Raw genomic sequence first — 22718 nt, 5'->3', positions numbered from 1 at the left:
ATCGCAGGGCAACACAGAGACACACAGGACAAATAATGATGCACGCACACACACTCACACCTAAGGACAATTTAGACAGACCAATTAACCTAACAATCATGTTTTTGGACTGTGGGAGGAAGCCAGAGGACCCGGAGAGAACCCACGCATGCACAGGGAGAACATGCAAACTCCATGCAGAAGGATCCCAGGCCGGGTAGCGAACCCAGGACCTTCTTGCTGCAAGGCAACAGCTCTAACCACTGTGTCACTGCGCAGCCCCTGATAAACCATTTAATTATTATTTCTGGTTATAATCACTCTGAGTTTTTCATGCAGGCTGAACATGAAAATAGCCTCCTACACCTATCTCCTGCTTTAGCTTCTGATAAAAAATAGACGGTGAAACTCTAGGATTTGAAAAGTCTGACAGATCGACATCTCACCATCACTTAACATTCATGGACTCATGTCATCTTGACTCAAGACAGAGAAGTGTGGCAAGGTGGAGAAATGAGGGCCCAGGCGGGATTCGATCCCCAGACTCCCGGGTGAGAGTCATGCGTGCTAACCAGTCAGCCAAAGGGACATCCCCATTACAAAGTAGCCAGGGCGCATGATCAATCGGGATAAAGTGACAGGACGTTCACACTGCCACAGAAGGTTGTTGTTTTTTTTCCAGGAAACAGCAGAGAATGTCTCAGCCAGTAGAAACTAACCATTAGCATTAGCAACTCCACCACACAGCAAAACACTTCCAGGCTTGTGTTATTTGTGGAGATAAAACATCCATGTTGCAAAGCAAACAGAGTCAGTGGTAGAGGCGTGTTGCTGTTAGCCAGTTCGAGGCGAGATGTCCAAATATCAGGAAATGAAACTCCAAATACTGTCGTCTGAAACTCAGCTCTGATATGGCTCACTTTTGGTTCCTGAAACTGGTGCATCAAAGCTTTTTTCTCCAAAGTATGACTTACAAGGCCTTTATTCCTGGAGATCACTGCAACTGTATTGATTAAACAAATGAACCAAACCTTTAACTGTGAATAAGCTGTAGCATTTGTGTTGGGGTAAGGTTCACAAAGAGTAACAATGAAGTCACAATTTATAAGCATTTTATTCGTATAAGGAGTTGTTTTACATGTTCTGTTTAGAGTTTGTTCTGTTCTTGCTGAGAAACATTTAGGTGATGGACCAGTCATCTGTGGGCGAAGCTGGCAGAGCATCCTGTCGTGTGTGTGTGTGTGTGTGTGTGTGTGTGTGTGTGTGTGTGTGTGTGTGTGTGTGTGTGTGTGTGTGTGTACACGCGCGCGCATGTTTAAACATACAATATGGGTTTTTTGAGCAGAAAACTCTTGGGACTCACATGCAAGTTCCATCAGCGACGTATTTAAAACATATAAATCCTTTTTAAGTTTTTAAAACATTTCACAAGTTCGCCTTGCTGTACAGTGGTGATGGTGGTGTTTCTAATCTTGTTGCTTGTTGTTGATCATAAAGTGACAATATTAATGATCATCATTCAATAGCTACCTTATATGAGCACTCTTCAGATAAACAAAAACTGCAAAACATGAAAAAAAAATTGTTGTGTTAGATTAGAAGCATCGTCCTTGATTTAAAAAAAAATTTGGCCCACATCCCCAGATTGAAGGTGAATTTGCTCGATTTTATTTGGCTGAGCTGAAGAACTGCTTCTTTGACCTTCCTGAGGGTGCTGTTCAAAGCTAAGAGCTAGTGATACTTAAAATGCTAATGAGATATGGTGATGATCATAGAAGTGCCTACATTTTTCTTTCTTTTCTGGATTAATAAAACTGTAAGAAAGTGTTTCCTATCAACGAGCAAATGGTTCTCCATGAACAATAATTAGAGCTGCACTGAAAAACTGATTAATAGAAATGTTTATATATATATATATATATATATATATATATATATATATATATATATATAGTCCCGTATAAGATCCCGTGCAGAACCCTCAAGCTCCCAGGCCTCTAGTAGAGGACCTGAACTTGGGGTTAGATGGGAATTGAATTAATTTTTTTTTGTGGAAATAGCACAAAACATTTACAAACAGTTGGTAGCTAAAATATCTTCCGTCCATCCATTTTCTTTATCCATGCAGGACTGCGGGGAGACTGGTGCTCTATCTCCAGCAGTTTTTGGGCAAGCAGGAGGGGTACACCTTGTTGAGGTTCCTAGTCCATCACAGGCTAAAGCATCATGTACTTTGACAAATGAAAATATATTATCATTTATTTAAATCAACTTGATGGGCACTTAAATCACACCCACCCTGCCAGATGTGGTTCAACCAGTGACTGTAGAAAAAGACCACTTCATAAATGCTCTGACACTGAAAACCGATGTTATGTTTTGTAACATGGCAATTTGTATTTGTATAGCACCTTCTTGGGTTCGACAACCCCCTAAGGCGCTTCACAACACAATATACCCATTCTCACACACACATTAACATGCTAAAGGAACTGCCCTGGGGCGCACTAACAGAAGTGAGGCCTGCCGAACACTGGTGCCACCAGTCCTTCCGACCACCACCAGCAGGCAAATTGTTTTTTTTATGATTTTTTATTTATTTTGTCCCCGTGCCCTGTCCGGCTGTGAAGCAAACAGAATCCATGTCTGAATGCTGGTGACAAGCCTTACAGATTTACTCTCAGGTGGAGCATCAAATCTTCTGCTTTAATGTCACGCCTGATACTTAAAACTTTATTGTTATTGTTTTTTGAATGCTTTATAATTTTGACCAGACACTGAGACAGAGGTGAAAGAGAAAGGAAGAGACAAAAGGAAGGGGGGGGGGGGGGGTCTGCTTCTAGACCTGCAGAAAGAGAAAAACAAACAAAAAAAAAGGGGGGGACACACAACAATACAACTAGAGCAAGCTATCACTGTGTCAACCTGATGAGAAAATATAAAATCAACATTGTTTTATGCAACAATCACACAATAATAAATCACTGTGCATTTAGTGCCAACCACAGCCTTAAGACCTGTTGAAAATGCCCAAGTCCATACTTAAGAGAGCACCATGTGAGCACCTGTGTGTGTACACATGCTTGTATATGTAAGGTTTCTCTATAGGAGTGTCCAATAGAGAGTGTGAGGGGCCCCAGATCTGCCCCCCAAAGATGTGTAGGAGATGGAAGGAGCTCCAAGTCCCAGAGATCCAGGGGCTGTCCCAGAGCGCAGGGACCCCAGGTAGACTGTTACCAGAAAAGCCCCAGCCCCCTCTCGAGAGGTGCAGAGGATTGCCCCGGAGGGTCACAACCAGCAGCGGGCAGAGTCGCGGGAGATATCAGCGGCAAGCCCACAGGCCCGCCCCGCAGCCTCCCACCCCCAAGCCGGCTGAGCCCGGAACCCAGCGACCCGGGACCCAGGGGCGACCAGCCCTGCGGGGGACCCAACAGAGCCCAGGGACTCAGATCCCACCAGGCAGCCACCGGGATCGTTCAGGCAGACTCCAAAAATCTTAAACCCCCTGACCTGGGAGCCACAAACACTCAGGCAGACCAAGGCGCAACACTCCATACCAAATGTGACAGGGGGAATATAGACGAACATGTATAGTAGCACAAGAAGTCTGAGGAGAGGGGAGGAATCCAAGACCCCAACTGACATATAGATCCCTTATTTGTTTGTAAACAAAGCAGATGTGCGCGCAGCTTGCTAGCAGAAACAAGACCCGGCTTCGTCTGGTTTCTTTGTTGTGGTTGCGTTTATTTGGCTAGCGATGTTGGTGTATTTTAACAGTTTGCCCTCTAACAATAAAACTTGCTACGCTGCAAAACTGTCATTAGTCAACGGGGCACGTCTTAACGATCCACATGCGTTACAGCCATACACAGACACAGTCACACACTCCCTCTCTCATGCTCCCACATACACATACAACCTAAGACTTACAAAAATGAACGCTAGACACCCACTCACGCTCCCCATACACACCCTATTCACTCTGGTCCCGGTACTGCTGCACAATGGGTACAACCATCACCGGTTCCCAGAGTTCGCCCCTTTCTGCTGGGGGTGATGATGAGCAGGCACCCCCGCCCAAGGCAAAGTGGGTTAAGTGTCTTGCCTAAGGACACAACAGCAGCATTCTCTGGTCAGAGCAAGGATCAATCCTACAACCTTCCGATTATTAGACAACCCGCTTTTCCTCCTGAGCTGCTGCTGGAGTAGGCGCAGGAGTATACTTTGTTATTCTGACTAAACTAATTGATAACACTGTATAAATATCCCTTTATTAACATTATTTAATGCATTATTAAGCATTAATAAACAAAGATTCCCTTTAGTTCTGTTCCTGATGTCTTAAACTTTTAAGTGTCCTAGAGGTTAGGTTAGGACGCAGCAGGGCTGCTTAAGCATCACTTAATACTAACATTAGCAGTTGTTAATACTGTGAAGGACAGAAGACGGGAGTTGCCGGATTCTGAGGGCGTGGTGATTGGACACCGGCTGGTCCTTGTTATGGGTAATGAGGCCGGGGAGGACAAAAGGGTGACAGAACTACCGAGTTGGTGTGTGTGGTCGACCTGTCATTGTGGCACCGGATTCTGGGGGGTGGGGTCGTTCGCAGTCATTTAGGGTTGCCGGCGACGAAGATAGTTGAGCAGATGGGCAGTGTTCCAGCGCTAGGAGGGAAGGCTTGACACCTTCTTTAGGTAGCGAGGGCTGGGAGAAGTTGGGTGCCAAGACCACGCCGACATCTGCCGCCACAGACTCTAGCAGTCGGACTTACGTTGTGGATTTACCCGCCGTCCTCGCAAGCTGCACCCTGGAGCGTTGGACAGTGTCGGGAGCTCAGACCCCGGGGAGGGGGTCACATCAACTGGGACAGCTAAGTACCGCTGCTTGTTTGTATCTATGCTGGACAGCTGGTTTTATCGTGAAGGAACTTGGCCATAGTGTTTTATTGTTGATTATGTTAATAAAGGATGTCTTTTTATAAGTCGTTGCCTACTGGTGTTTTTGGGTTCTGACTGGAGGGCAAGATATTCTGCCCGTGCTCCCACTGAAACTTATACAATACTTTTTAGTTTATTATTGCTTAGTAATACACTAAGTAACGTTAATAATGGGACTCTTATTGTAAAGTCTTACCACCTAATGAGATCTTGTACAATCTGTTTTGTGACTTTTCAGTAATTTTAAATTGATCATTTTAATTTTTAATTGTCGTGCTTTTATTGTGAACGGCGTGAGCAGGAAGAAGCAATGAACTCTGCACATGCGCAGAACAGATGTATCCACATTAGCGCTGTCAACTCAGACCAAACCGAACTAGTGTTTTGTCGCTCATCGCCTTTGCCACAGAAAGGTAACACGTCCTTGTTAGTTGGTGTAAATGCCTGAGGTGAACATAACGACGCTGTGTGTGCGAGTGCGTATGAAGTCAGTTCTCACAAAGTTGTGTGTGTGTGTGTGTTGCTTCAGTGTTTAGGTATAAAAACAAGTAAAAAGTAAAGTGAAATTGTTTGTTCTGACCCAGTTTTACACAGTTCTGCTCTGATCTTCTGCCTTTAAGGGCTAGTAACCTGGTAACCAGTTCACAACCCGCACCAGACATGAGCAACAGAGCAGAGATAAGATTTTGCAAGTGTTTCATTATCTCATTATACACAGTTAGGGCCAATATCGTTAGCGCGCGCGTGTGGTTTTCTGTACCCTGAGGAGAGTCACATAGGTTCTTAAAACAGACCAGGTTCTGGTCTCTGGACCCTGGCTGAGCAGCTGTCACATTGGTACCAACCTGGATCAGGGATCAAAGGTCTGTGTGAGGAGATATCTTCTGGATGTGTGAGAGGGTGGGGTGTTTTAATGTTAACTTTTTATTTATGATTATATTTATTTTTTCCACTGGTCTATTGGACAGCTCAATGGCAAACGCACATTATAGAGATCCCTACTTCACCCTCAGCAGCCAGTCGCCATCATCAGTAAAGTCCGCTGGTAGAGAACCAGAACCACCTGCAGAGTTTGGGTCAGACTGGCTGACCGTTAGAAAGAGACCCAGATAAAACAAACCGTTCTCTATCAGCAGGTCTGGTGGAAGGGACACACCCTGCAGAGTTGCACAGCTGAGTCAGATTAAAGACCAATCAGGAGGTTCTGGCTGAGCTCCACTTGGTCTCCATGGTAACACATTCAGTTTACCTGTCTGTAAAAAAACTGTATCATTTAATTTTGTTAATGTATTATTCCTGGAGAAATCTCAATGGATTTTGATGCCATCCGATTTCTAAAATGACGTGTGTGTGTGTGTGTGTGTGTGTGTGTGTGTGTGTGTGTGTGTGTGTGTGTGTGTGTGTGTGTGTGTGTGTGTGTGTGTGTGTGTGTGTGTGTGTGTGTGTGTGTGTGTGTGTGTGTGTGTGTGTGTGTGTGTGTGTGTGTGTGTGTGTGTGTGTGTGTGTGTGTGTGTGTGTGTGTGTGTGTGTGTGTGTGTGTGTGTGTGTGTGTGTGTGTGTGTGTGTGTGTGTGTGCCAGTTTCCATGTCTTCATAATCTGCTCACGTCAGGGTCAGAGTTGCCACTACTCTGTAGAGAAGCGTGTGAATGAGGATTTTTTTGATTGATTTAATTTATTTAAGTGTCATGCACCACAAAGGGTGCCCAGCCCACACGGGCTTATTGGACACTACAACATTCAATAAATCATAACATGGCTGCGTGATACAGAGTAATACACAACATTGCTAAACAAACATAACTATGACCACATATTTCTCATATGGGGTATAGAATACTTTGGCGTCTATACCAAGCCTTTTCCACAAATTTAGCTAAAACAAAAATATTATTTTCAAACAACCAATACATAATTTCAGCTTCCTGCCTCCAAAATAAATCAGGATTATTCGACTGGATAAATTCAAATAAGGACTCTCTCAAATCACAATACAAGGAACAATGAAAGATAAAATGGAATTCATTCTCAACCACATTGGAATCACAAAACTCTCATAGATGAGAATCCCAAGGTGTTCCTTTAAATCGTCCCACTTCCACTGCCAAAGGGAGGGTGCCCGTTCTTATTTGAGCACAGAGATCTTTGTCTTCCTGTTAATTTACATTTGAGATATAATTCTGTATTATAATCCCTTTTAAATTGTACATAATTTCTAAATTTTGGTATATTCCAAATATCCGTCTTCCATTGTTTCCTGTATTTTACATCCAACTCCTGTCTGACACAAGTAATGTCACATTTTAAGTTATTTTGAAGAATTATGCCCATGTCCAAATTTACTAAAATAACCGAAATATCTCTAAAATGAGGAATTTAATGAATGAAGGAATGAAATCTTTATTTCAAATATAAAAGTTGTAATAATAATAAAGTCATTGTAGACATTAAAAATAAAAATCGCACCGATAATTGCACAAAACATGTAATTGTCACACTCTGTTCGAAAAGGAGTAGGAGGAAGCTGATGCTTATTAAATCCTACCCCCCTCTGATACATAAAACATAATACAGTGACCTAATGTGCTAAATAAAAAAAAACTATATATATATATAACATAATTAAAAAATAATGATTAAAGTTAAGTAATAAACTGTGATGGACTGGCTCTCTGTCCAGGGTGTACCCCACCTGACTGCCCATTGACCGCTGGAGACAGGCAAATAGTAGTAATAAAATTTCCCCTTTCCCTTTACAATTGCTTCTCCAACCGTCACATCACCCAGCAATATGATAATATATCTTCACTGTCTACTTAAGACTTGGTTACATCCATGTACTCTTGCAATAGAGATTTTTTATATTTATTATTATTATTTATATTAATTAACATTTTTTTATGGTTTGTTTGTTTGTGCAAAATGTTTCTTGGATTTTACTGTGTTTGCTCTCAGCCAATGAAAACAGTTGCTGTCCTTGGGGGTGGGATCAGTGGTTTGGCTGCAGCCTACTACCTGTGCAAGAGCCCTCAGGTTGCCAAGGTAACACACACACACACTCCAGTTTTAGTTTGACTAAAATATTTTAAGTCATTATTTACATCTTTTGTTATTCTGAAGGACTCGACAATCACTGGTTGAACTCCTTGAAAGGAGCCAGACTGTGTACCATATACTGTGTACATAGGACCTTTATTTGAATGATCATAGATGATTTCTGACCTGATGGAGGTGCCCATCCCTCTGGTCCACCATCTTCTGCTGTTCATTTTCAGCAGCTGGTGGACAGTGTTGGGCAAGTTACTTCAAAACTGTAATGCATTATTTATTACTTGTTACCCTCATTTTAAAGTAATTCATTACAATATTACTGATTTTAAAATGTAAGGCATTACACTACTTTTGCATTACTCTAAGTTACTTTCAACAAAACAACTTCAGTATGAGTTTGGTAATCTGATGCCTGGTGAACTCATGACACATCCGGTGGAAGGTGATGTGGTGTCTGAGCTAGGATTGCTGTTAAAAACAGTTCTTTAGAAGGATTGTTTATGTAATAAATGCAACAACAAACTGTACTCTCAACACGCTGCCATCTTAGACTAACTGAGCGGCGAGTGAGGTGGTGGGGGCTCCAAGCCTATATTTACCTTGGTCCCCAAATGCCTTGATACGGCCCTGGATGTGGGACTGACTTCTGGGGTGATCTGATTCTATCACATGTATAAATATTAAATGCTTATATATTATTGCTTTTCACTGGTAAAAATGTGTATTGGGGATAAATCTACCTACATTTTTTCTTTTCAAGCACTTTGTTTTGTTTTCTTGATTTTATTTGAATAATTTCCTGCCCTTTCTCTCTCTAACCGTCCTGCATGCTGCATGTTCTCTCCGTCTTCCAGAAAAAAACTGTTTCCTAGATTTCCTACTTTCTAACTAATCAGCCAAAGGGATCTTCACATGCGCGGCGTTCCAGCAGCAATGAGTTGAAATCACCGGAGCCCAGATTAACTCAGCTGAGGCAAAGCACGTCAGAAAAGTACAGAATACCAGAGAACATGCACTGACATGAACGATCGCAGGTGAATTATTTTGTTTTAGTGGAGCAATTTTGTGAATGTTACAGCGGCCGCGTGGAGGATGCAGCTGGAGTATTTGAGCCGTTACTGCTGCGTCCTCTCTGCCTGCAAAGCTGAGTCCATGAATGACGTAATATATGCAGATACTGGAACTTTTTTTGGGTTTCCCGCAATTTGAATTTTTAAGAAACACATCTTGATTCTGGGTTTAAAAATGCATTGTAATTGCCGCGTTACTGACAATTGTACCGAGTAAATATTACCATTTTCTTTCCCTGTAATGCCTTACATTACCACATTACAGCAAAAAGCAATGCATTACAGTAATTAATTACTTTTGTACTGCGTTACTCCCAACACTGCTGGTGGACTCTGAATGTTCTGTATGTGTATCACTACAAAATCTTATAGTTAAAACAGTCAAGATCAAAAGTTAAAGACTGCATGTCTTTAAAAGGCCGAATCTGTGGATTCATTGTAATTTCTGTCAGTTAGTCTGTCATGACGTTCTGATGGCAAAGGCAAAATGTTCCCTTTTTAAACGTGGTTGGGTTGTTGAACTGCATCAGTCATTTGGATTTTCTTAAATGATCCTGAGAGTTCTGGAACAACATCTTAAAGTGGACCCCAAATATATTTCACCAGTCCAGCAGTGAGCCTGAAGATCTGATTGGTTGTCCGCCAAGAAATTGGAGGATGCTTCACCTAACTGGAAGCTGTTACTGGTGCTGACTGCAGCCCCAAACGTCAGACGAAACCTGAAGCTGAACGGCTTCAAAGAAACAGAAACTTCTTCAAAGACATTGTCTCCTTGAACGCTGCAGTACTGACCATTAGGACTTTGCAAGAGAGCTCCAAACACAGGACACTGAAACACGGATGGACGTTTTATTCTCTGAGAAGAAATTTAACCTTGATGGTCCTGGTGGTTTCCAACGTTACCTGCATGACTAGAAGAACCCACCTGAGCAGTTTTCTGTGCATCACAGTGGAGGGGGGCCATGATGGTGTGGAGTGCTTTCTCCTACAGTGGAGCAATGGAGCTTGAAGAGGTGCAGGAGCATCACACAGCCAGCATTCTTCATGACTGAGGGCCTCGTCTGTGTGGTACCACTGGGTTTTTCAACAGTACAAGGCTACAGGACACACGGGACTTCCTCCAGGAGAAGAACATCATTCTTTTGGACCATCCTGTGTGGTCCCCTGATCTAAATCCAGTTGAGATACAGTTCCAGACAGTAGATGAGTCCCCAGACATTAGTTCTGGGTTTATTGCTCACCTCTAGTGAGGCTAGAAAGGTCTGATGCCCAAATCCTTGTTCAGATCTTTTGGAACCAAATATTTCAGCGTGTGTCCAGAAATATCTCAGGACAAATGGGTTCATGATGTCTTCCATACAGGGACTGATGTCATTAAACAAGAATGTTCCTTGTTTTTCACACAAACTTCGTTCAAAAATGCGTTCAGGTGTTCTCATGTTTGATCCTTCTGGACTGTGGGTCCATGTTGTGGCTCAGAAGATCGTTGAAATGCTGTTGTTCTTCTAATTCTTCTTTTGTAATTATGACTGAAGAAGAATCAACAGGATATGTGTAATGACTCAAACCGTCCAAACAGGTGATTGTTCTGGAGTCCAGTGATCGTTTTGGAGGTTGGCTGAGGACTTTAAGGAGGCTCGATGGGACCTTGTTTGAACTTGGACCCAGAGGGGTCCGTCCCGCTGGAGCAGTGGGACGCAACACTCTCAACATGGTCGGTTTGACGTGTGTGTGTGCGCGCGTGTGCGTGTGTGTGTGTGAGCATTGTGTTTTGACGTCACACTTTCGTGACTGACCTCATCAGATATGTTAGAAGTAGAATAAACATTTTTTTTTAATTAAAGGTTAATGGAATAAACAATGTGAATGGAAATGAAAAAGTAATTGAATTGATAGAAACAGCAGCATGAAAAGACGCTGTTAGACCTGTAAGATAATATGAACAATACACATTGACAGGAAGTTTACCACATGAATGAAAAAGATTTAGTTTAGTTACTGAACTAGATAAGTGATGTTTTTGCTGTTACTGTAAGAGGAAGTTACAGGTGGAACCTGTGTGCAGGTGGAGGATCTGGGTCTGAGTGCAGAGGTTTTACCTGTTTCCTACAGTCATGTGTCCTCCAAGAACAGATATCTGTATGTCAACGGAAAACTTCACAGGATGCCTTCAGGAATAAGGTACAGCTGGATGTTTGGCTCACGTCAGGTACACTCACCAGCCATTAGGGCCCACCACTACAACTTGCACCTGACACTTGTTTGATTTTGATCCATATTTTGATGGTGATTGTTTTTTATACTTTTGAGTTTTGACTCTAAGCTTTGTACAAAGAACTCCTATGTACCAAGGTTTAGCGTCATGGAAACAGCAGAGAATGTAGAAGCCAACCGTTAGCATTAGCAGCATCACCACACAGTAGAACTCCTCCAGGCTTGTGTTATTTGTGGAGTTAAAACATCATTGTTACAAGCCAGTGGTAGAGTCACGTTGCTGTTATCCAATCTGGGACAAGATGTACAAAAATATCAGGAAATAAGACTCCAGAACCTGCCGTCTGAAGCTCAGCTGCGATGTGGCTCACTTCTAGTTCCCGGAAATTGTGCACCGGTATATATTTTTCCCCCTGATTACGACTTAGAAGGCATTCATTCCTACTAGAGACCACTGCAAATGTATTGATTACACAAGTGAACTACACCTTTAACTTATTAAAGAAAGATAGCTATGCAAACATGACAAGTGCAGGCGCAGGGCTGTAAAACCTAACTAGTTTAAGTCAATGTAAAGATGGTGTTTTGATCCCATCTGGACCTTCATCACACATCTACACACACGTCTACACTCTAAAGTGTGTACAGCATGAGAGCACACAGATATATTTGTTATTCCTGATTGTCGATACCAATCCTGTATCATCTCCTCTCCCTGTCTCTCCAGTGAGATTCTCCGTACGGTCCCACCGTTTTCCCGCCCCCTCCTGTTCAGCCTGGCCTCAGAGATCCTAGTGAAGAGAGGAAAAGAAGATGACGAATCCATCTATTCTTTTGTTTCTAGGAGGCTTGGAAAGGAGGTGGGGAGACCTTTTAGTAGCTTGTTACTGCGGACTGTTGCTGTTATTCCTGTTCTTTATTAAACCCCCCGTTATTAGTCTGTTGTGTATGTAATGGATTAGAATTACATTTAATTATGGACCATAAGACGTTAAAAATCCATATCTAGTATGGAGATGATGTTTTGCTCCTAACTGATCAGAGTTTGAGACCCGTAGTCATAAACACATGAGACGCCATTTTGTCGCATCCACATACCCTCAGTGAGACCTCCACGATGGATCCAGAATGCCCAGGTCTTCGGACCTTCCTTCCAGTACTGGAGCCGTTGAAACAGCGTCGACAGTACGACAAACCAGTCTTTGGATAGTCTCCAGGTAAAAAGCGACAGGTGTTTCACAGCGTCCAAAAGGGGACCCTCCTTGGGTCAGCGAGTTCAGCTTTTATTCTGAAGGACCCGTTGCTTGGTTGGTAACAACGGAATTTTCCCAGCTTAAATGGTTCTCAGCTTAGAAAGAAAAGTATAGATGGCCTGTCCATACTTCACTTAACATGCGGTGAACTTCATGGGATCTTGAGAACTGAACTTAAGATGGCGTTGGAACTGTTTTATTAATCTGGATGTTTTTTATTCCAGACGAATCAAAGCTGACAGAATTAATAAACACCACAGAGACTCTGCCACGCTTCAGACTTGAAGGTTCTGATTGGATCAGTACAGCAATGTGTCATGTGATTATTTACCTTAGTGTAAAATAGCGTCTCATGTGTTTATGACTACGGGTCTCAAACTCTGATCAGTTAGGAGCAAAACATCATCTCCCACTCAAACTTTGCTTCTCTGGATGAGAAGGTTCTGAATTTAACATCATTCACACACACCATTCACCTCACACTTCATTCCAACAGAACATCCATCATTAGAGAATTAGTCTTGTTAAATTGTTTAAAATTATTAAGTAATAAATTTACTTAAACGTTGAAAGTCTCTCTCTCTTTTCTTGTCTCTCAGTTAATGCAAAGTGTTATTTTAAAGTCCCTGTAATAAAAAGATCCAATCTTCTGATTTAAATAACCCAGTGTCCGTAAGATGGGGTTCATACTAGATATGGATTTTTAACGTCTTATGGTCCTTAATTAAATGTAATTGTAATCCATTACATGTACAAAGCCGAACTTTCAGTGCTGACTCGAGCGATGGTGGCTCAGGGATTAGGAATTCACCCTGTAACCAGTGAGTTGCCAGTTAGATCCCAGGCTCCTTCTGTTAGTCTTTGTGTCTTTTGGCAAGACACTTCGCCCTCTTTACCTGTATGCGGTAGTCGGAGGATCAGGTGGTGCTGGTGTACGGCATCCTCGCCTCGGTCAGTGCGCCCGAGGGAAGCTGTGGCTACAGTGTAGCTCATCACCACTGACTAGGAGTGTGTACTGGAAAGAATCTGGTGATACAATGTTTATCACGATACTAGGAGACGATACGACATATTGCGATACTAAAATCTAGACGATATTTGTAATTTTGGAAATTGGTTATTGCCAGATCTCATTGTTCCGTCAAATTGAAGGCAGTAAAAGCTGCTGCCACCTAGCAGTCGGAGTTTGAATGTCACCACAGGCAAATAATACAGTAAATGTTTGCAAATAAATTCTCGATAAAAATATACACATACTTCCACCCATCCATCCATTTTCATCCGCTTATCCGGGGTCGGGTCGCGGGGTCAGTAGCCTAAGTCGAGAGGCCCAGACTTCCCTCTCCCCAGCCACTTACACATACTACGACTTTTAAATATCAATTCAGGATCGTGACAAGAATTATTGCTGTTTGTTGTTTTCTGTATCTGGCCAGCTGGCGGACATAGCAGTGGATAGTCTTTGTCGTGGTGTGTTTGCGGGGGACTGCAGGAACCTGAGTGTTCGCTCCTGCTTCCCTCCGCTCTTCAACGCCGAACAGAAGAGAGGTTCTCTGACTTTGGGGCTTCTGCTGGGCTCAGGTACACACACCTTCAGTTCATCTCTTTTTGTTGTGCTGGAACACAATTTATTAAAGGAGATTAAAAGAATAGATGAAAACAAAAAACAAGGACCTGTTCTTTGGGAGAAGCTGGTCATGTATGGGGTCACATCTGCTTTCAGCTGGAAATGACCAAAGTCCTGACCCCCAGGACTCTTAGAGTGAAACCAGGCAGCTTTTTATGTGATGGTGACTCAGTCTTTCTTTAACCTCAGGCCCAACACCTCAGATCTCAGCTGGACCTTTAGCTCAGAGGTCTATGAAAGAGTCATGGGCACAGTGGTCTCTGAAGAGGGGAGTGGAGGCTCTTCCAGAATCCCTCAGTGATTACCTGCAGCGCAGCGGAAGAGCGCAGCTCCAGAAGGAGGCGGCCGTTAAACACATTCAGCCATCAGCGTCTGGTTGGAAGGTTGGTGAGCAGCAGCATTAACCTGGAGGTCTCTCACACACACATACACACACACACACACGCACGGCTGCTGGAACGCAGGAAGTTTCACAGCTGCCATTTATGTAAGTTCTACTTAGAGCCCAGTTTACTTAGAAATGGGACAGAAAAAAGTCACAAACCTCCCAGCTGGGTACTTTCTACAGCTGAATGACCACTGGGATCATTTATAGAATGCTTACTGACCTTCTGGAACTAAAAAGCTTAAAAAAAAAAACTTCTTCACGTTTCAGTTCAGGATGGAAATACAAAATCCTGCCTTGTTAGCAGCAGCTGGTTCTGTGGTTAAACATATGAGGGGTTAGGGACACAGCTTAGTGCCCAAAGGTTGTTGGTTCACTTCCCTTTTCTGGCAGGAAAGTTACAGGTGGAACTGTGAATGTGGAACTTGGACCTCCAGCTGCTCCCTGCGTTGTCTAACCTCCTCGTTCCCCAGAAAAGATCCCACTAACACTAACGCAAGGCTAGAAAGTATGATTTACTGTTTATATTTGTATTCAGGTCCATTTGGAGGATGGAGTAATATCAGCTGATCATATAATCTCTGCTCTACCTGCTAAAGGTAGGTGTGATGCTTCAGAGGCTCACATGAAGAAGTTCAGCTCGTCTGAAACAATCTGGACCAACATTCAATCACAACTTACACTATACAGTCCTCATTATACAATTATGATCTAATTAAGTATTTTAAATGCCGTCTTCAGTCATCACTCCTGTGTCTTGTCAGCCCTCTCCTGTGTCCTCCCCCCCACCTGTCAGTCCCTAATCCAGCAGCTACAGGACATCTCCTCGGTAACAGTTGCTGTGGTGAATCTAGAGTACGAGGGGTCCGTCCTGCCAGTGAAGGTAAGTCCTAATTACACAACTTCTCAAATTTTCCAGGCAGTACAATAAAGAATCAAACATGTCATTTCAATTAATTTCCATTTGAAGCTGTGTTGAGTTTCATCTTATATTCTGTAGTTTTTATTCATTTTTAAAAACCCCACAAAGGAGGAACCGTCTCTGTTCTTGTGTACTGACAGGGTTTTGGCCACCTTGTGCCTTCATCAGAAGATAAAGGCCTGCTGGGGGTGGTCTACGATTCTGTTCCTTTCCCTGAACACAACAGACCCAGCGGACAGACGACCAGGCTGACGGTACGGGATCTGAAACGACCATCACAGACCTGAACCAGGACCTGAGAGGTTCTTCATCTTTGGGCCTGTTTCCTGTCAAACTCAGACCACGAAGTAGATAAAAAACTATTTTCTGTTGAGCTACATAACTGAAGAATTGGGTTCACTCTCAAGCTTTAAAATAACAGTTGAAAATGAACCATTGGATGGGAATCTTAAGTATTTCTGGTTTAAGTGGTCCCCAACCCTGGCCCTTGAAGGCTACCACCCAGCATATTTTAGTTGTTTCCCTGCTCATAGACACCAGATTCAGCAGACAAAATAACTAAAGCATGCTGGATGGTGGCCCTTGAGGATGTTGATTGGAGCCCTTGATGTTCACGAGTGACAGCACCAACACGCAATTGCTGCTGTCTGTGGTTCTGATTTTGTAGTTTGACAATAAATCAAGTGTACAATACATCCTCTGATGTCATCGGGTCTTTCAACCTGAAACGAACAGCGGGAGGAAGTGAGTTGTTCTCTTCAGCGGATTGTGAAAACCCAAGTCATAAATTAACAGTGATGTTGTGATCTGATTGGCTGTCTCCTAGGTGATGATGGGTGGGGCCTGGTTCCAGGAAGAGTTTGGAGCCCCGGAGACGGTGACCACAGAGCACCTGTTGGCTCGAGCTACTGAATCGGTGAGCTGTCATTTGGGAGTGACTTCAGCACCCGGCTGGACACACGTAGCTCTTCACAAGGTACAGCAGGACTCCTCACTCCTAAACACAAACATGTAGCGTCCTCTAACAATGACATCATCTCTCTAGGACTGCATACCTCAGTATCGCCTTGGACACTTTCGGACAGTTGGTAGGAACCGACTCTTTCATCCAAAGTCTGTACTGTGATTGTGTGTAAGGAAAACAGGCCTTGAAACCTCTTTATCCGTTTTAGAGTCGATGCGAAGCTTCATAAAGAAGAAGAATCTGTCTCTGTCTCTGATTGGCTCCTCGTTTGATGGAGTTTCTGTGAATGACGTCATCTTTAGTGGACGAACAGCTGTAGAGGACTTGTTTGGCGGTGGAGTTTGACATGGTAGCTTTTAGCTAAATGTATCAGTGTAAATATGAATGTTTAGATCATTTCTCATTAAAACTAATACATTTGCCTCATGTTTATTTGAACTTCGTCTTAAAAGAAAACTAAAATGATCTCAGAACTGAATGTGATATGTAGCTTTAGCCTCTTGTCCCGTAGAGCCCCATGCAACTCCAGTAGAGCGCTGCTCAGCATTAGCGTCATAAAGATGTCTGTCACAGAGGGTGCATGTGCAGAAGTATCTAGACAGATGCAAAGATGGCAAAATTTCTCATGGACACATTTTTAAAAACACGAGTAAACAGCATAATGTGGATTATTCATAGTAACAGAATTTGTTTTAACTCTGTTACAGGTTCTCGTTCACAAACCAGAGGCATTGCTTCCAGCTGTGATCATGGAAGTGGAGAGAGGGCTTTATGCTGCAATATATTTTTCTGCCTCTAGATTTGACAACAAACTCCAGATTTTTGCTTTGAATACATACCAATTTATTTATCCGTAAAAGCATTTTGCAATGAGCTAATCTAGAAGTGAGTGAGAGCAGATGGTGGAAGTAAGAACAAAGGCAGGGGTGTCATTAACCCTTTAGTTTATTACAGGATGTAAAATAAGTCAAAACAGTTTCTAGCTTTCTCAAAATCTTCTGACCCACAAGGAAGTCCCAACTAACTCAACATGACACACGAAACCTAAACTAACCTCTGATCACACTTACGCCTCAAGCATCATGTCTGATGGGACTGCCAAAAGGCCAGTAATCCCTAACACGCACACACACACACACACACACACACACACACACACACGGAACATTATCTGAGGCCGAGTTTCTTCTTCTCTTTCTGTTTCTTGCGAACCACTTCAATATTTCGGTCCTTCCACATGCTCTTCCTCAGCTTGATGGGGCGACTCCCAACATACTTCCCTGGAGAAAAACAAAAACCCACTCAGATTGAACACGTCCCCAGGACTCCTGGGATTAGTGTGGTGTCACCTGACTCACCGTTCATCTCTCTCATGGCTCTGACGTAGTCGTTTGGATCTTTGAAACTGACAAAGCCGTAGCCTTTGGTCTTTCCGGTCCGTTTGTCTCGAACCACCTAGAAATGATCATTTCATGAATCCATGGAATCACATTTGTTTACCCACAAACAGGATTAAACCCTTTATCTCTTTTCTAACTTGCCTTTGTTGCAATAAAGCTCTCCAATTCTAATTTTCAGGTCACTTTCTGTAACTGGAAAGGAGAGCTGCACACCCATCCTACTGAAGCTTCTTTGATGGATCCATTCCTGTTTACGTTCTCTGCTCTTTTAAGGTCTGAACTTTTATGTGCTCTACTCGTTCACTTCGTATAGATTTATTAAACAATGATTATCCAAACCGACCAGTCCTGTGAGAAACACTAACCAACCCCGAAACCTACAGAGCCAGGCTTACCTTTGCTTTGAGGAAAGACGGGTATCTGCTGAAGGTTCTGGCTAGAATGTCATCGTTGACCTCATTACCAAGATCCCCACAAAATATACGAAAATCATCTGAAACAGTTCAAACACATGAATCACCAAAGTTCTCAGACAGCTTTAAAAACAGGAGAAATAACACCAGCTTTTACAGAACCGTTCATTTGGGTCAGACACCCTGGAGCTCCTACTCAAAAAACGTATACCAAGGGGTCGTGTGTGTGTGTGTGTGCGCGCTTGTTATCGGCCCATTTCTCTGAGGTGAGGGGGTTGAGGGTGACGCTGTCAGTCACTGCCTCAGCACCACTCTTGGTTTGCCAGGCGATTCCTACTTTAGGTGCATTTTTCAAACAGGAAGCGTGGGTGGAGTAGGGGGTGACTTGCTCTTTAATCATTCTCATTCTATTGACTCCAGCTTTCCATAGAGTTCAGTTCCTGCCAGCAGGGATTACCTGACTCCCACTCCAGCAGACTGGCATCCTCCCAGCTGGACCCTGCTGCTGTACGGATGCACTTCTTCACCTTTTCGTTCTTGCCTTTCTTCTTGTCCTCTGTAGAACTTTCCACAGGCTGGAACAGATAAACAATAAAAAAAAAATAAAAATAAAAACACACACACAAACTTTGTGAATTCATATTCTCACATTTTTACAGTTCTGATGGCCTGTTGTGAAATTTTCACATTAGAAATAATCACTAGAGATGTAATGTAATGACCATTGCCACTGGAGCTAACTAAAGGGCTGGCTCTACTCCACCCAGGTGTGGTATAAAGTGTTGACATCTGGGTAGCCTGGATTTTTTTTTTTACGTGCTCAACCGGTTGTTTACTTCGGCCCAATTCCCAAGGCGGTCTGCTTCAGGCTGAACTGGTCCAACACACCCACTGCCGACTGATTGGCCGGCTCAAATTCACGGCTACCATTGGGGGAGCTGATTGGCGGGTAGAATCTGCCAGCGGGGGCTTCAATTCATTATCACTCCCGATTCTGAGGAGTGAACATAGACTCTGACTAAAGCTGTTTCTCTGTCTCTGTCTGCTGTGAGGAGCATGCGCTCGCGCTGGGCCTGAATCTGAAGGCGGAAACAGACTCAAGAGTTTTGTTTTAGTGAATAATACATCTCGTCACCACTGATAGATGTTTTCATCACACAATTCAGATAACAATATGTTATAATCACCTCAATGTGAGGGGGCTCCGGCTCAGGCCTGTTTGGACCAATCACAGAGTTGCTCTCATCACTCTCCTTCTTGTCAAGTAGGCCTGCCGCCAATACTGCAGCCTGCTGCTTAGCAACCCGTGCTGCCAGTTCTTCCTGATGGACACACACACACACACACACTCACAGTCACTTCCCATGTGGCAGTGTTTAGTTATTTTAGATGCAATACTTCAGATAAACATGTTTAGATGTTGATCAGAGTGCAGACACCATTCTGGCTTGTCTCTGGGCCTGAGGATCAACTCTCTTATGTCCAACCGTCACAGGTGGAGCAGAGTACACCGTTGGTGCTGCCTGGATGATGGATGGCGTTGGTTTGAGGGAGGGCGGGCCCACCGATCTTGGAGGGCCTGGCATCATCGGGACAATGTCACCAACCTGAGAACAACACCAGAACAACTAAATAAATGATGCATACTCCGCAACCAAGTGCTGATGGATATCGTCTCTTTACCTGAGGAGAGGCTGCAATGTGCTGAATGGGCTGTGGGGGACCGTGAGGTATCGGGCCTGGCAGGGAAGGAGGAACCATCATGGGGGGAGGGGGAGGAGGCCGTGGTAGGGGAGGTGCTACTGGAGGACTGCGCATCATCGGTATCCTCTGACCACCTATCAACACAGAGCTACCATAAACACCCCATCTCAACAGGAGGAGGAACAAACCACCAGGAGTCCAGATGTTTCAGAGTTCCACAGGAACTTCTGCTAAATGTCACATTTTATCTCTTAACATTCAACCCTGAAGACCAAACAACTGAAAACATGAACATCACAGCATAAAATAAGCTGTTTTTATGTTAGATTTAAATCTGGTAGCTCTGTTGTCCATCATCAGATTATTTTACGTAATTCAGCTTAACCAAAGACCAGCCAGTCCAAAAGTCGGTCGTTCTTTGTAGCTCAGTTGTCCCCACAGCTGATCAAAAACCAAACACCTGTTATCCTGATCTGTGATTAGCCCAGAGAAAAGACTCCAGCAATTCAAATTTCTGTCTGATGTTTAAAACACGGTCGTGTCAGAGGCTGCTTCCTCCTACCATCATGACTAATGACCCAGTGGGAACATCTGTCGCTCCACTGGTCATTATCTTCATGTTGAAGATATTTAGGTGAGTAAAGAGAAAATGGATTTACTGGGTCTCTGCAGGATGTGTGGAACAAAGGCTGGTCTCATGATGGGAGGTGGAGGTGAACGAATGGAGGGAACTGGTGAGCAGAAAGAGAACATCACATCAGAACGCCATCACGAACAACTTTAGCTTGTTATTGTAAAACAGAAGCATGTTTGACTCACGTTTTAAAGAGCATCAAAAATAACTCTATCCAGTTACGATGCATTTAAAACACTGACAAACCGTGATGCAATATTTTTCTTTAGCATTTAGAGAAGGCAATCTTACAGCATGGATTTTATTACCTGGTCCCACAAACGTTGGTGGGGGGCCAACAAAGCTAGTCGCTCTAGCCTCTAGAGTCTGCTGGACCTGAGAAGGTAGAACGGGGTCAAAAGCATTCTGAGCTTTTTCTCAATCAATAAATTGACCATTTTTTCTCTGTAAGTTTATTAATCACCGGTAGAGAAAAAGGATTGATTCACAACACAAACCTGTCTGTAGGTGTTTGTCCCAATAATCGGTCGCACCAGAGAAATGACTGGGACAGCCAGAGCTACGGCTCCTGGGTCCATGACAGGCGGACTTCCGGATATCGGCACTGGACCACCAAGAACCTCCTGCTCAAAACTACAGAGGAAATTACATTTGAAAGAGAACATTTTTTTCTATCACAGTAGTGGGTAGGGCTGCACAATGTATCGCAAATTTATCGTTATCGTGATATCAGCATGCGCAATATGCATATCGCAAAGAACAGATAAATATCACAATGAATGGTCAACTCAAAAGTTTGCTACACATAATGCATTCTGTCAATCAAACAGAAGCATGATGTTTTTTTAACAAGTCAACTTGAGCTCTTCACCCATTTGGCCAATTGGGTGGGTTCTCAGGTTAGATGCCCGCCCCCGAGGCAGACGGGACTTAATTTTAATGGTTAGCAAACACCTGAGTTAGCTTTGTTCTGCTCTTTCAGCTGATTCTGCTTTTCCCAGGATCCACTGATTGCCACGAGTAGCTTTGGAGCTTCCAAAATGGCTCTTTAGCTTCCGAACCCATTTTATTAGGGTCAACTGGGGTGGGGGGCTTTTTGGGTTGTCAAGTTTGTCAGCCCCTGTACCAGACACACATACAGATATGAAACAATCTAACAGAGATTATAGTAAACATAACCCTCCTAAAAGCTCTGAGCGTTTCCTGCATAGAATTCTTTATTTGTTCATTTCTTCTAGTTCAGATAAAAGTGTGAGATGGAGGGACGACGGTCAGATTATGGTTCATATTGTAGAAATAAAGAAACCCCCAGCTTTAAATGCAATTGCATAAATATTAAGTCAGCTAAATATTTTTTACATTAAATCAAAGAAGAACAGTTAAGAGTCTGCAGTGTGACAACAGAAGCTATAATAAACACCTGGTGGTTTGGATTTGGTGACAGAAGAAAGTGACAACGGAAGCTGTGGCTCAAGGCTGGACAACAAATCACACTGGAGTGAGAACACGTTTTCAACAACAGATAAGCAGCTGGGCACATTCCTGTAAACACTAGCTGAAACATTCAGTAAGTAACACTCACAGAGCCATCTCAGCCTCCATCTCCTTCAGACGCTCTTCTCCAGATTTGACCGCCATGCTGGAAGAAAATAACATACACCAGTCTCACACAGGTCACATTTATACAAAGATGAAAAAGTGACACCAAGACAAAGCTGATCTTTAATGACTTAAAACTACGCAGCCTGGATGAGTAACGTGTGATTTTATTTATTTATTTATTTATTTTTGTATTAAACAGTAAACAGTCCCTAAATGTGTACTTACACCGCCTCCGGAGCAGACAGCAAACGAAATTTTCCCTTAACTAACCACTAAACACTTGCAAACTAAACCTTATTAAGCTGGCGAATGATAATACTGAACGCGTGTATGTCAGATATTAGCTAATATGGATGTTAGTACTTACATTAATGCTAGCTAGTATTCAGCCGCTTCTTCTTCTGTTCTTTCAGCTGCCTTCTTCTTCTTCTTCTTCTTCTTGCGTATGCAAACAACCTTTAGGTGAATACCGCCACCTGCCGAGTGTCTTCCACACTACCTACACGACGCCAAAAATGAGTAGTTAATAAAGAGATAATTATTAGTTTAGATAATAAAGAGATAC

At 43.1% G+C, this 22718-nt stretch overlaps 2 protein-coding genes across 8 annotated transcripts; one reads left to right on the top strand and one right to left on the bottom strand.

Annotated features, from left to right (window-relative positions):
* The first annotated feature begins 5197 nt into the window (after positions 1-5197).
* ppox (protoporphyrinogen oxidase) lies at positions 5198-19867 on the top strand. Of its 6 annotated transcripts, none has more exons than XR_011520512.1 (16): positions 5242-5329; positions 6053-6147; positions 7870-7956; positions 10615-10749; positions 11101-11216; positions 11977-12109; positions 13939-14083; positions 14319-14512; positions 15053-15113; positions 15279-15397; positions 15577-15690; positions 16263-16412; positions 16482-16524; positions 16609-16749; positions 17979-18073; positions 19709-19867. XR_011520512.1 is itself a non-coding variant. In XM_054740681.2 (15 exons), the coding sequence occupies exons 2-14, from the start codon at positions 6145-6147 to the stop codon at positions 16743-16745; spliced, it is 1437 nt and encodes a 478-aa protein (XP_054596656.2). In that variant the 5' UTR covers positions 5243-5329; positions 6050-6144; the 3' UTR covers positions 16746-16749; positions 19709-19867. The 6 variants fall into 6 exon arrangements, 2 of the variants coding, with proteins under 2 accessions (XP_054596656.2, XP_070407058.1); XR_008563257.2 differs by having other exon boundaries at positions 5243-5329; positions 6050-6147; XR_001572161.3 differs by lacking the exon at positions 19709-19867 and adding an exon at positions 18634-18840 and having other exon boundaries at positions 5243-5329; positions 6050-6147.
* Positions 17328-22699, bottom strand: rbm42 (RNA binding motif protein 42). Of its 2 annotated transcripts, none has more exons than XM_015949544.3 (12): positions 22521-22699; positions 22134-22190; positions 21049-21184; positions 20860-20926; positions 20577-20648; positions 19897-20051; positions 19653-19820; positions 19401-19535; positions 18671-18788; positions 18196-18293; positions 17759-17855; positions 17328-17680 (listed from the first exon to the last, which is right to left on the bottom strand). In XM_015949544.3, the coding sequence occupies exons 2-12, from the start codon at positions 22187-22189 to the stop codon at positions 17568-17570; spliced, it is 1215 nt and encodes a 404-aa protein (XP_015805030.1). In that variant the 5' UTR covers position 22190; positions 22521-22699; the 3' UTR covers positions 17328-17567. The 2 variants fall into 2 exon arrangements, with proteins under 2 accessions (XP_015805030.1, XP_015805031.1); XM_015949545.3 differs by lacking the exon at positions 22521-22699 and adding an exon at positions 22379-22520.
* Positions 22700-22718: the final 19 nt, after the last annotated feature.

The sequence above is a fragment of the Nothobranchius furzeri genome, chromosome 5 (assembly GCF_043380555.1).
Source record: "Nothobranchius furzeri strain GRZ-AD chromosome 5, NfurGRZ-RIMD1, whole genome shotgun sequence".
Lineage (NCBI taxonomy): Eukaryota > Metazoa > Chordata > Actinopteri > Cyprinodontiformes > Nothobranchiidae > Nothobranchius > Nothobranchius furzeri.
This window is presented reverse-complemented; position numbering and strand designations above follow the sequence as displayed.

Coding starts and splice junctions, on each gene's coding strand:
- rbm42 (XM_015949544.3), bottom strand. CDS start 22,189: ATGGCGGTCAAATCTGGAGAAGAGCGTCTGAAGGAGATGGAGGCTGAG. Junction 21,185..22,133: donor ATGGAGGCTGAGATGGCTCT/GTGAGTGTTACT, acceptor TTTCCTCTGTAG/TTTTGAGCAGGAGGTTCTTG. Junction 18,789..19,400: donor CGGAGCCCCCTCACATTGAG/GTGATTATAACA, acceptor TATCTGTTCCAG/CCTGTGGAAAGTTCTACAGA.
- ppox (XM_054740681.2), top strand. Junction 11,217..11,976: donor AGGATGCCTTCAGGAATAAG/GTACAGCTGGAT, acceptor CTGTCTCTCCAG/TGAGATTCTCCGTACGGTCC. Junction 15,398..15,576: donor GGTCCGTCCTGCCAGTGAAG/GTAAGTCCTAAT, acceptor GTGTACTGACAG/GGTTTTGGCCACCTTGTGCC.